Here is a 13,207-nt window from a genome sequence, read left to right on the forward strand (position 1 = left end):
TTATAAAGTATTAGAACATATTGAAAACACGAGGAACAAGCATATGATGAGTGTTCATCCAAGTACTCCAACAGTCTCTTACAATTTGTTGAAAAAATAAAATGCAAAAAAGAAAGTTAACTATTTTCTGTCTAAGTGAGAATCGCGATCTAGACAGGTGTTTAGTGAGTCTAGGCAGTTTAGGCCCCTTTTCTTAATTTTCAAAAGCCTAGAGATTAATCAGAGTAGTCCCAGCCGCCTAGCTCCTAGGCAGGGTCTACACGACGTTAGGCGAGGATTTTTAGATCAACACAAGTAATGAAGAGAAATACATAGAGATCTATATAAGCTTCCAACACCCTAGTTGCCGCAAATTTCTCAACCAAAAGCAAATACACAAAGGAAAAATTTAATGCCTCGAACCAAGAAGAATCAAGAAAGGTCAAGTAGTGTAAACATCTAGTCAAGGAGATCATCGACTTTTGTATGGGTGGTAACATATAGTCGTCTAAGTTCAAAAAGGTGCCTAAGTACTACGATGAATCGATGTCGAGATAAGACCTGTCAAATCTAGAAGGGATAGTAGTGATCTGTGAAAGGGTGGATGATTGATTTGATAATGTGAGAGTATGAGCGAAAATCCTTAAAGTAGAGGGATAAGTAAGAGGTGTTAGGTTCAATTCTCGTCAAAGGCAAATTCGAACTCCATTATTGCTAGCCCATTGTGAGGTTAAGCTCATTTCCTTCCCCATTAGTGTAAAAAATATAGTTTGTTAAAAAAAAAAATATCAATAGACATAAATCCCTATGCGGAAGACTAAGCTCCATCCACACCACCCATAAAGGGTGGGTTACTCCTGATGAAGTAAACCCTAGTTGGCTTTTTAGTCAAAATGGCCCCTGAGATGTGCATAACACATCACTTTAGTCCTTGAAATTGAAAATCAATAGAAATGGTCCCTGAGATTGTACACCATCCATCATTTTGGTCATTCCGTTGAAAACTCTGTTAAGTGTCTCGAAGCTCTAGGCTGAAAGTTTGGGCAATTTTCAAAGCTTCGTAACTCAATCGTTTCTTAACCAAATTCGACCCATAATATATCAAAATGAAGATAGAAAAGTGTAGAACAAGATTATACCTATTTGGAAGCCCAATGGTTGCCGAAGATAGCCGAAAAATAGCCTGAAAGGTGACTGGTCCGCATGAAAACTAGAAAACTTGCCAGAAATTAGGTAAACTTGAAACGTTCATAACTTCTTCAATACTCAACAAAATCGAGTGATTCAAAAATGAAAATCATACTTCTCAACAGACGAAGAGAATGGTATCTTTCTCGACGGCTAATTAGCAGTGGTTGGGCCGAAAAACAGCTCGAATGTGGCTAACTTGAGACCAAAACACACACATAAAGGGTGAGTTACTCCTGATGGAGTAAACCCTAGTTCAACAGAAAACCCTAAGCGTGCACACACACACATATAACTAGTTTGATACTTGTCGAAGACATTGTAGCAACCCAAGAACTTCTTCTACTCACTAGGAGACCCTTATAATCTATGGTGATAGAGCCTATATCACAAAACATGTGCTCTATGAGCAGGGAATTCTTGTACCTATAGAAGTAACGACAGCCAACTCCCATCTATCGTGGAGGGTTGGTTTCCCGTTGCCTCAAATCCCCATCGTATAGTAGCATCTGTGATTAGTGCTTATTTTCAAATGCATGTTGGAATTATATTCCTCAATTCTAGGATGTAGCCTTACATGTATCCAAACTCTTACTGATTTGTATTACCAACCTATTACTTGTCCTTTATCATAACTAGTTGTTTCCATATAAAATTCTTACAGCTCCACCCTTCCCAAACAGGAATCGAAGCCTATCGCAGGTGCAGAAAAGAAGGGAGGGCCAGGAGAAGGGAAAGGGGGAAGAAAGGGAAGGGAGAAAGGGGACATAAGGGTTGATTGCCACCGGCCTAAAGCAATAAATTTTACAAGAGCAAATGATTGGAGCTGAACGCTCTTTAATCAAATGATACTATTTCTAACTAATGTTTACATTCCTTTGCTATTATGTGCGAGATCGATATCAACTTTGAATAATATATATGAGCAGGAGAAAAAAATTCTATACGATTACATTCAACAATACGAGCGAGATAAACGAGCTGCTGCCGATGGGCATAAAGCAGTACTAAAGCCTTCTCCGAAAGTGTTAAAAAAGTAGACGTGAATAATTTCAAACAGCTACTACAAAGACTCGATGGAATGACGAGCAGAACGGCGTACCCTCCTACAAATTACGAAGAAGAGTCGGTTCAAATAGGCGTAAAGAGAAATAAACAGATTCAGGTGAACTGAGAAACAAAGAACCAAATGTTCACTGACTTGTTGTAAGCTTGTATGTCATGCTGATACATGTGAGCCGCATCAGGGTTTGCTGGACTTGCAGCGTTTGGATCGGTGAGAAGTGACTGCAACAATTTGTTTCATCAGTAAATTAACCAACATGGTTGCCATGTAATATGAATGTAGGAGAGAAGGAAATGAGTTGTGAGATTTGAAAATTACTTGAACAGATGTCAAAATCGTAGATACATTGTGGCATGGTGACCATGCATCCTGAATTATATCCATGCACAGTGTACCGTCACGATAAACTGCACAAACATCATAAGTAATGAGTTGGGTTCCTTTTTCTTGGTGAAGAAAAGGCAGAAATGTAGAACTGTAGAATTGTATCAAGTCAATAAACTGGAGCAGAGTACAAATCTAGAAATCAAGGAAAAAAAATACAATATGTTTACGTTGATAATACATGAACCAATATAATGAAGAGACATATAGACTATAAGCTCTCAAATTTCAACTAAGATATGAAGCTTTTGGCTTCCATTCCTTGGTTTCTTTTCTTCTTTTGTAGTTAGATATCGTCCTCTGTAGTAGTTCACTAGCGCTTATGTATACTAGTAATTTTCAGAAACCCTCAGATGTATTGAAACCGATATACCCCAACTATTTTTAAGCGACTTAACCAAAGACGAAATGATCCTTACCCACTACCAAATCTCTATCCCACTACTACTGTTCTGCTTGTTACAATGACAAGGAAAATACATATCAATGTATACAGGTGGGAATGTGTGGGCATAAAAACAAAAAGAGGGCGATGGTTAAATAATCTCAACATCATCATGCCATACTCTTGAAAGTTTTAAGTAGCAGAACAGCATGCATACCCTATATCCAATCTAAATATAAATTGTTAATAGTGGTCATGTGTTTCCTTTTAACAATGGATCTTAACATCGCCTCCAAGGATTTCATTTGATATCACAAGAGAAATAAGAACAGTGGTCTTTACTCTTTAGACTACTGAAGATAAATTGCGCCTCGCACAACCATAAGTTTGCATCTTTGTAAGTTTGGTTGCAGTACTGCAAACAAGAATATGTACTCAGCCCCTTTGGTCGCATGTGAAACTTCAAACTAGGGAATTGAAAATTGAAATGCTATGCAACAGAACAGAGCATCGGTTGCTCGCCATTGTTAGCTCGATATGGATTGTTGGTTCAGACACTTGCTTTGTTGTTCCTAATGTGGAGTTACTTAAGTTCACAACCTAACACTCGATCTATCTACGCGGGTAAGACCATACTGAATAGTCCTTGTCTACAAGTAAAATTGACCTCTAACCTCTTGATCAACAGTACCTAAGGTTTAGAATTTAGATACCGTCAAGATTATCTGAGATGAAATGTTGAAGTGGTTGTTTAACATGGTATCATAACTTCGGTTACATCTTGCAAGAGACCCGTTATTGACACCTTCAAATGTTTAATAATTTATGTGATTAAAAGCTTAAGCTTTCGAGTTCAGTTGTTGCTAACATTTCATATATAAGAATCGAATTACTAACATTTTTTACATAAGAATACTAATTCAATTCGTAATTTAGTACTTAAATGAACACATAAATACAGAAAGCAATTCACTAGAAAGTAGATAAGATATGATTGATCAAATCGAACTAACCATTTGGATGGAAGATTTCGGAGGTGAATCGAACCCGAGGTGGCTTTTCGGGATAACGTTCACTAAATGTCAACCTCAAACTAAAAACACCACCTGAATTTTTCCAAAATTTAACATTAAAACAATCAAATTTTTCCAAAACCAAATCAACAAACAAAGAAACACACAGCAAAAAACAGGAAACAGATCTCCCGACAACCTTCCCATGGAGTCTCGTCGGGCCCAAATACGGTGGCACTCCAAACCATCAGGTTATCGTCGGACAGAGGGCTGGCGCTGCAACCCTGCAAAAACCCAGATGGAGTTCAGTCATTCTGATCGGATTTGATCGAAATTTTAGGTTATCATTATCGGAATATACCTCGGGAGGCTCGTTGATGATGGTTCTGAGATCGGACATGAGCCGGAGATGTGCCGACGACGCCATCTGAGATGCAAATCGCGGCGCTTAGAGTCCTTGCGGATCAGAAGCTGGGTCGATCGCAGAATATATAGTAAATCAAAAGAGGCACAGATTTTGGATGACTTTGATTTTTGGATACTTGTTTTTAAATTAATAAAGAAAGAAAAGGTAGGTGGGGTCTGGGGGAAGGGAGGATGAGAATGAAAGGAATGGGAATATGAAATCTGACAACGAAGAAGGGAATCGAAACTTGCCCTCTGTTTCTCTCTCAGTCTTTTGTCTTTGTGTGCATGCATGTCCAATGAGATAACCATAGTTATATCAAATTCAACGCAATTATAATACGCCATCAACATTCATCTAAGTCGAACGTGGAGCATTCACTTAAACGAGATTAAGTTCGGGAACTTAGTTAGAAAACTCATTACCTATGAGATGAAACTAGACATGGATGATGATGTCTCCAAAAAGGAAAAAGATATTGCTCTTCAAGGTGTCGAGAACAACAAAGTTTTAAGTGACACATGTGAACTTGCGGATGATCTTGCACTATTTATCAAGCAATTCAGCAGAGGTCTCAAAAACAAAGGAAGAGATGTCAAGTGGTCTGAGGGGTCATCAAACAATCGTGGAAAACTTTTCTCAGGTGAAAAATCTAGCGATTCCTCAGGAAAGAAAGACAAAAATCTATCAAAAGTTTCTAGTTTTTGCTATGCATGTGGTGGAAGTGGCACCGTGTTGCTGAGTGTGCCAACACTAGACTTCTTGATCAGAAACATGAAAATGCTATGACGACCACTTAGAGTGGTAGTGATGGTCAAGATTCTGTGTCATCAGATAATGAAGAAGAGATTGTTGCATTCGTTGCATCTGTTGATGGAGCGTCTTCCAGTGAAAAAGATGTGTTGGTGGATGATACTAATGTGTCATCTTCTCATGAGTTGTCAAGCTTATATGAGTCTTTGTTTGATGAGATGTGTGTTTCAGCATTGGATAATGCTGAGCTTACTGAAAAGATATCTGTGTTGCAATAAGAGGTTGTGTCTCTTTGACTAGTCAGATCAGACTTGAGTGACAAAATCATATAGTTAGAGGATAAACTTCACAATCTAAATGAAAAAGGCTCCTTCTATGGTGATAATGATGAAAAAAGACTTAATCGCCTCTCTTAAAGATCATGTTCAAAGTTTAATGATAACACATGAAAGTTTGCTTTAACAAATCCATTTACTGGGAAAACAATGAATTGTATCAGGAAGCTAATTTGAAAATGCCTTCTAAATTGAATGAGGCTACATGTAAGTTAAATTGTCTGTCTATGGGTGCTGACTCATCAAAAAAAGTATTCGTTATTGAAAATCAGTTTGATGGTGAAGATGTGGTTGCATGTGATGAAAGTAGTTCAAGTTCCATGGGCGTCAACTTGCAGGCTTCTAAGGAACATCTTGTTATACCTCCCTTAGCTGACTTCACTTCAGGGTCTAGATTCATTCTCAAATATCATCATTGTGGGGATTTTGGCCATATTAGACCTAGGTGTAGAAAACTACATCTGGAAAGGAAAAATGATCTAAAGGAACAAGTGGATCGTTTAACCATAAAGGTCAGCAAAATGTTCAATATTGTTAATTCTTCAAGCTCAAGAAATGTAAAGTCATGTTCAAGTGGTTTTCAACGTGGTTTTGGGAAGTGCTTGATTGCTCAAAGTTCAACATCATTTTGTAAGCCTAAAATCTGGCACCATGACAGTGGGTGCTCTCATCACATGACTGGTGACAAAGATGCTTTCAGGTCTCTTATATCATTTAAAAGTGGTATTATTCAGTTTGGTGGAGGAGATAAAGCCGAGATTGATGGAAAATGAGTGGTGGAAATTGCTAGATTTCCTATGCTTGAAGATGTTTACTATGTGAATGGGTTGTCAGCTAGTCTTCTTAGTATTGGTTAACTATGTGACACAGTGGCCCATGAAGTCTGTTTTTCCAAGACAATTTAAAGAATTGTTGATAAACATAGGAAGATGGTTCCAAGATTCAAGGAAAATTGTTATTCAATTGTTGCCTCTGGGTGTGATGATTGCTCAAGTTGGAACATTAATTCTCTTCATCAAATGGTCCAATGTGAACAATTCCAAGTCTTCATTTCTGAATGCTACTTGTGTGAACCTTGTATTTTAAGAATGTATCCTATTATATCTCACACAAAGGGGTATTGCGCTGAACTTTCCAAAGACTATTATCCAGAGAATGAAATTCTGATCATTCAATCTCCATTGTTGATTCATGGTGAAATCCTTCTCATTTTGACTCTGGAGGTATTGCAACACCAAGGTATGTTTCCTTCTCTTTCTTGAACGCAAGCTCTCCATTTACCTTGTTTGATTGCATCTCTACTTTGTGGTTTGTTCTTCTATTTGATGATCTTAATTTGATTTATGGTGTGCATTTGATCAAGATTATGCATTAATTTTTTTGGATAAACATTATCAAATATTTCACCTTCAAGTGGTTTAGGAACAAACATCTGTCTCTTAGGAGATTCTTGCAAAGAAATGTTGTTGATATAAACTTGGTGCCATCTGAGGAGCAACTACCTGTGCATTTCATAAGTCTTTTGGGAAATCGAAGACACAAAAATCTTCGATGGTTTATTGACTTATGTGCCTTTGACTGAACAGGTTGAGTAGCCTTGCTTCCATTTTGTTATTCTTCTGCGTGTGTCATTTCTTGTTCTTATGTCTGTCTTGTCAATCAACTTATCAATTAAGTCTGTTTGTCACTTTGTGCATTCTTAACTGTCTCACTTGTTGATATTTTGTAGATTAACCTTGATTAATTATTCCTCTGTGATGTCAAAGGTTCTCCCTACTATGGCTAATAGCTTTTGAAAAATCTTTGTCTCATTTGACAAAAGCTCTTATTGATTTATGGATTAGGCTTACTTTCGTCTAGATTGAGGTGTACTGATAATTCTTCTATATAAATTGGGTTAAGTATCTTTTCCAGTATGAAACACCACCTAGATTGTCTTTCATTGTGCCCAGACCATCTCAAGAGTAAAATCATATATCTAAGTTTTATTCTCTACATTCATGAGCAAAGCTCTAAAAATTCAAAAAAAGGGAGAAGGGAAAATTCCAAAATTCTCAAAAGTGTTATCTCATGCAATGTCATGAACGTTCAATTCTTTTTTCCCTATCTCAAGGACTCAAAATATGTCTTAGATTGTCCAAATGAAATTCTCACCAATCTCATTAATGATCATATGATCCATTTCACCTTTGACAACTTAAAAGTTTTATTGGGATGGGGTCTTCATTGTCAGTAGTTTTGTGTTTAGATATTGGCTCAATTTATGTTGCAAGGATTGCGTCTTATTCTTAATGGGTTATTAAAAGTTTGGTAGCCTTTGAATTAAGTCTATCCAAAGTGCATGGCCCCTGTTTTGTATGTGGTAGAAGTGGACATTGTGCAGCTGAATGTGCCAACACCATATTTTTCAGTAAGAAACTTGAAAAGGCTATGATGGCTACTTGGAGTGACAGTATGAGCAAGATTATATGTCATCAAATAAAGATGAGATTGTTGCACTTGTTGCATCTATTGATGAAACATCCTCTAAAGGAAAAGACAAAGTATTGGATGATACTAATGTGTCATCATCTCAGGAGTTGTCCAACTTGTATGAATCTCTCTTTGATGAGATGTGTGTTGCAACATTGGACAATGTAGAAGTTGTCAAAAAGGTATCTGTGTTACAAGAAGTACTTGAGTCTCTTTGTTTGGTGAAAACAAAACTGAGTGACAAGTCACACAGTTGGAGACTGAACTTCATATGCTAAATGAATGAGGCTTCTTATATGGTGATGATGATGAAAAGGATGACCTAATCGCTTTTCTTGAAGATCATGTTAAGAGATTAATGATATCACACGAAAGTCTGCTTCAACAAATTCATTTGCTACAGGAAAACAATGAACTGTATCAGGAAGTTGACTTTTGAATTGAATGAGGCTACTTGCAAATTAAACTATCTGTCTATGGGTGCTGACTTATCATAAAGAGTATTCGCTACAGGAAATTAGTTTGAAGGTGATGTGGTTGCTTGTGATGAAAGTAGTTCAAGTTCCATGGGTGTGAACTTGTATGCTTCTAAGGAATTATCTGTTATATCTTCTTTGGGTGACTCTACTTCAGGGTTTAGATTTGTTCCCAAATGTCATCATTGTGGTGATTTTGGCCACAATAGACCTAGGTGTAGAAAACTGCATCTGGAAAGAAAAAATGATCTAAATGAACAAGTGAATCGTTTAAACATAGTGGTCAGCAGAATATCCAATATTATTAATTCTTCAAGCTCAAGAAATGTCAAGCCAAGTTCAAGTGGCTTTGAACGTGGATTTGGGAAGTGTTTGTGTACTCAAAGTTCAACATTATCTTCTAGTCCAGACACCTAGTACCTCGACAGTGGTTGCTCTTATCATATGACATGTGACAAAGATGTATTTTTTTTTTATCTCTTGTACCATTCAAAAGTGGTATGCTTGTGTATGGTGGAGGAGCAAGACTGAGATTGTTGGAAAATGAGTAGTGAAGATTCTTGGACTTCCTATGCTTGAAGATGTTTGCTATGTGGTTAGATTGCCAACTAATCTCCTTAGTATTGGTCAACTTTATGACAAAGTTGCTAACAAAATTTGCTTTTCCAAGACGAGTTGTAGAATTGTTGATAAATATGGGAAGAACATGTTGGTGGTTCCAAGATAAAAGGAAAATTACTATACAATTGTTGCCTCTAACTGTGATGATTTCTAAAATTGGAGCATAGATACTTTTTAGCAAATGGTCTAATGTGGAAAATTACAAGGCTTCGTCTCTAAATGCTTTTTATGTGAACCTAACATCTTGGGAAGACATCCTCTTGTATTTCACTTTGGGAAGTATTGCCCTAACTTGCCAAAGTCCATCATCTAGAGAATGAAATTTGAAATTTTCAATCTCCAACTCTGTTTCGTGATGAGCTGCCTCTCACTTTGGACGCTGAATGTATCACTTCACTAAGGTATGCTTCTCTCACACTTATGAATGTAATTTCTCCATATGCCTTGTTTGTTTACATCTTTGCATCATGACTTGTTCCTCATTTTGATAATCTTGATTTGGCCCTTGATGTGCATTCTGATCAAGTTTATGCACTAGTTGTTTAGTTGAGTATTGTAAATTATTTAATCTCCAAAGGTCTTAAGAACAAACATCCTGCTTTTAGAAGATTTCTGTGAGGAAATGTCTTTGATATAAACTTGATGCCATGTGAGAAACAACTAGCTATGAACTTCATAAGTCTCTTAGAAAATCGAAGACACAAAAATCTTCAAGGGTTTGTTGAGTTTTGTGCTTTTGACTGAATAGCTTGAGTAGCCTTGCTTTCATTTTGTTATTCTTCTACGTGTTTACTTTTCCTATTCTTGTATCTATCCTGTTAATCATCTCATCAGTTAAGTTTGTTTGTCACTTGGTGCTCTTCTTAATTATCTCACATATTAGCATTTTGTAGATTAACCTTGACTAATTCTTTCTCTGTCATGTCAAAGGTTCTGCTTATTATGGCTATTGGCTTGTGAAAAATCTTTGTATCGTTTGACAAAAGTTCTCGTTGATTTAAGGGTTAAACGTACTTTGAACTTGATTGGGGTGTAGTGTCAACTCTTCTCTATAAATTGGGTAAATTGTCTTTTTCATTCAGAACACCACCTAGTTTATCTCTCATTATGCTTAGATCCCTTTAAAAGTAAAATTATGTATCTGAGCTTCAACCTATTCACTCATGAGCAAAGTTCTCAAAATTTCAGAAAAGGAAAAAAAAATTCCAAAATTCTCAAAAATATTATCATGCAATGTCATGAAAGTTCAATTCTTTTCTCTCAATCTTTAGAAGGGCTTAGAATGTGTCATGGGTTACTAAACTACAATTCTTTCCAATCCTATTGTTGGTCATGTGCTTCATATCACTTGCCAATTTAAATCTTCTATTGGGTTAGGTTCATCAGTGTGTGTAGTTTTGTGTCATGAAAGTTGCTCAATTTATGTTGTAAGGCTTGGTTCTTAATCTCAATGGGTAATTAAAAGTTTGGTTAGCCCTTGAATTAAATATTTGCTTAGTTACATGAAATTATGCTTTTTCATTGTTTATCACCAATCACTTTCCCATACCTGGACACTTCATGGTTGTGGTATGAACAAGTGTTAATATGTGTTATGCTATCGTTGTGTGTCCGTAAAGATTTGTTTCTGAAGTATTATATTGCATGTTTCCTTTCAAATGTACTTGCCTTATCAAATATATTTTTTTTCTATGAAAGTTGTCTTGGAAGCTTGGTAATTAAATTTGTTTATTCTGAGTCTTTCTCAATGAGATTCTCAGTTGGCTATAACTCGAATGCTACTAGGTTTGTAACCGTAGTTTGTTTTCTTTTGTGTGTGTGTTGTCTCCTCACTTGGTTACAACTTGTTGCACCAATGTAGTTTAGTAGCGGTTTTGTTCAATAGTCTGACTAGTCAAGTGTCTTAATCAAAAAGGTAAGGTTCATTAAGGACATTCTTGTCCTTGCACATATGTTTTTACCTGATGTATCTCATCCATTGGTTTTCATCGCACGGCTTAGTTGTCTTCATAGTGTCCTAGGTTTTAACCCCATCTAACCCATCTAGGTTTTTACCATACCTCCTTTTGTGTCGTTTGCTTTGAAATCTCTTTCCTTCCCGTCACAAACTCTTAATCCATTTCATCAAAAAATTTCTTTACCAATGGCTAGCAACACTGGTTCTACCCATGATCAGCCCTCTCGTCGTTGTACTCGATCTCAAACTGCAAGGAGTTCCTCATGAGGTACATCTAATGACCAAGTTCCCATCTTTTCGTCCACTCAAGCCACAAATTTCTTTTCTACAATGGTTGCTCGAAAGGTCCTGCCTGAACGACGAATCATCTGGGATGATCTTCCCATGGCTGACACTATCTGCTTTGATGACTTAGTTGAACAGTACAGACTTCATAAGGTAAACTCTCATCCTTACAATTTCAATTTGTCTATGTTTCAAGAGTTTTACTCTAACATTCCATCAACTTTCCCTGACTCTAATGGTCTTGTTTATGTTCGTGGCGTCATGGTTGCCTTTGAACCATTTATCATTTGTACGGTCCTTGAACTTGACCTGTCATCTGTCTCTGTGTAATGTTGCAACCAATCAGTATGACCTGAGTGCTTACCATCGTGAGGCTTACGCTGATCCGTGTATTCCTCTTGTTAAAGTTCAAATCTCAAAGTCTTGCCTCAAACCCTTCTATAGGATTTGGTCTGACTTTATTCGTAGAAATGTTCTCGGTATATCATCAAATGGTAACTCTACCCTTGAGTTAGCCTGAGTATTATTTGCCATGTTAACTCATTGTGATGTGCCTTTCGGCTTTCTGATTTTCAAGTTCATTTTGTCCAAGTCCAAGCATGCTAGAACTTGATCTATATCTTAGAACCACTAAGGACCTTCACAGAAATATGATGAATCTCAGTAATGTCATGTGTGTTGTAGCTCAAGGTGATCCTGAACTAGTCACACCATCAACTGCCTCCCAGGATAGGAAAATAGCATATCTTGAGTCTGAAATTAACTCTCTTAGAAAACAATTTGTTGATTTTAAGTCTCTGGTTAATCAATAAGCATTTTCACCACTTGTCAATAACTCATTCTCCTCACAATCTTTGAGTTAACCCTCTTTGAATCATCCTTCATTTGTCCCCGAGCCTTCTCTGCAACCTCCAAAGCTTGTCCCTCATTGCCTTGTGGATCCTTCATCTGTATCTTATCACACCGCTGCTTCCTCCAGCCATTCTAGTGGCGTTGCTGCCAAGATGGCTGCTATCTACGTTGCTAAAGGAAATGAAGTGTCCATCAATGTCCACCAGCATTTCTTTTCCACTCCTACTTCGAAGGGCAAGCACATTAGGTTCACATATTCCTCCGATGAAGATGAAAATAAAGAAGGTCTTTTCATGATCCATGCCCTGAAGATGTTCCTGTTAAAGATGCCATTATTGTTGGATCTCCTGTCGGCTCAGAGGACTCATCACAATCTGAGGAGTTCTAAGTTTATGGGGGAGCTCTTGTAGGGGTTTTTCATGAGAGCAAGTTTTATGGGGAGTTCTATTTTGTTATCTATTGAATAGTGGCTGTTAAAATTGAAACTCAATTTCCTTTTGGTTTCTGTTGTAATTAATCTTGTTAATCGTCTGACTTTATCTTACTCTTGTGTCTTTTGTGCTTAAATTTGTTAGATATTATCACTTTGATTCCAAACTTTGCACCATTGTGTGCTGTTTTATTTCTCCGAGTTACATTGACCCTTCTTTCTTGCGTGTTATGCTTCACTTTTTATTCCTTACTATGTGTTGTGCTTCATTATCAATTTTTTCCTTTGTCTTACCATGACAAAATGGGGGAGAAAATTTTAAATCACTTTTCATTGGAATAACTTGTGTTGATCATGCAATTTGTGGTGCCATTTTGAACATACACTTTCATTATCAATTTCTCATGTGTTGGAGAATCAGAGTTACACTTTCCTTTCTCTCTTGCCAATTTATCTACCTAGTGCATGGTTCACATCTTGGCAGTAAAAAATAACCAATGTGGATCGAACAAATGATGAAAATTCAACTTTTTATTCGGAGAGATATTTAAGTGTGCCTATAATACGAGTCGGCACATTACATTTCACGATATAAGAGGATAATA

The 13,207-nt window shown here is 36.9% G+C and overlaps 1 protein-coding gene across 1 annotated transcript; it reads right to left on the bottom strand.

Moving 5' to 3' along the window:
• Positions 1 to 1,948: 1,948 nt before the first annotated feature.
• Positions 1,949 to 4,563, bottom strand: LOC137708560 (ubiquitin-conjugating enzyme E2 1-like). Its single transcript, XM_068447668.1, has 6 exons — positions 4,377 to 4,563; positions 4,215 to 4,299; positions 4,016 to 4,108; positions 2,552 to 2,640; positions 2,369 to 2,454; positions 1,949 to 2,273 (listed from the first exon to the last, which is right to left on the bottom strand). The coding sequence occupies exons 1-6, from the start codon at positions 4,440 to 4,442 to the stop codon at positions 2,231 to 2,233; spliced, it is 462 nt and encodes a 153-aa protein (XP_068303769.1). The 5' UTR covers positions 4,443 to 4,563; the 3' UTR covers positions 1,949 to 2,230.
• Between the last annotated feature and the right edge of the window lie 8,644 nt (positions 4,564 to 13,207).

Source organism: Pyrus communis, chromosome 1 (assembly GCF_963583255.1).
Source record: "Pyrus communis chromosome 1, drPyrComm1.1, whole genome shotgun sequence".
Lineage (NCBI taxonomy): Eukaryota > Viridiplantae > Streptophyta > Magnoliopsida > Rosales > Rosaceae > Pyrus > Pyrus communis.

Bases quoted from the DNA above. Each gene is read 5' to 3' on its own strand.
- LOC137708560 (XM_068447668.1), bottom strand. From the start codon at position 4,442: ATGGCGTCGTCGGCACATCTCCGGCTCATGTCCGATCTCAGAACCATC. The intron at 4,109-4,214 runs GTTGTCGGGAGA...GGAAAAATTCAG, and splicing joins CGACGAGACTCCATGGGAAG to GTGGTGTTTTTAGTTTGAGG. The intron at 2,455-2,551 runs GTAATTTTCAAA...AAATTGTTGCAG, and splicing joins CGATTTTGACATCTGTTCAA to TCACTTCTCACCGATCCAAA.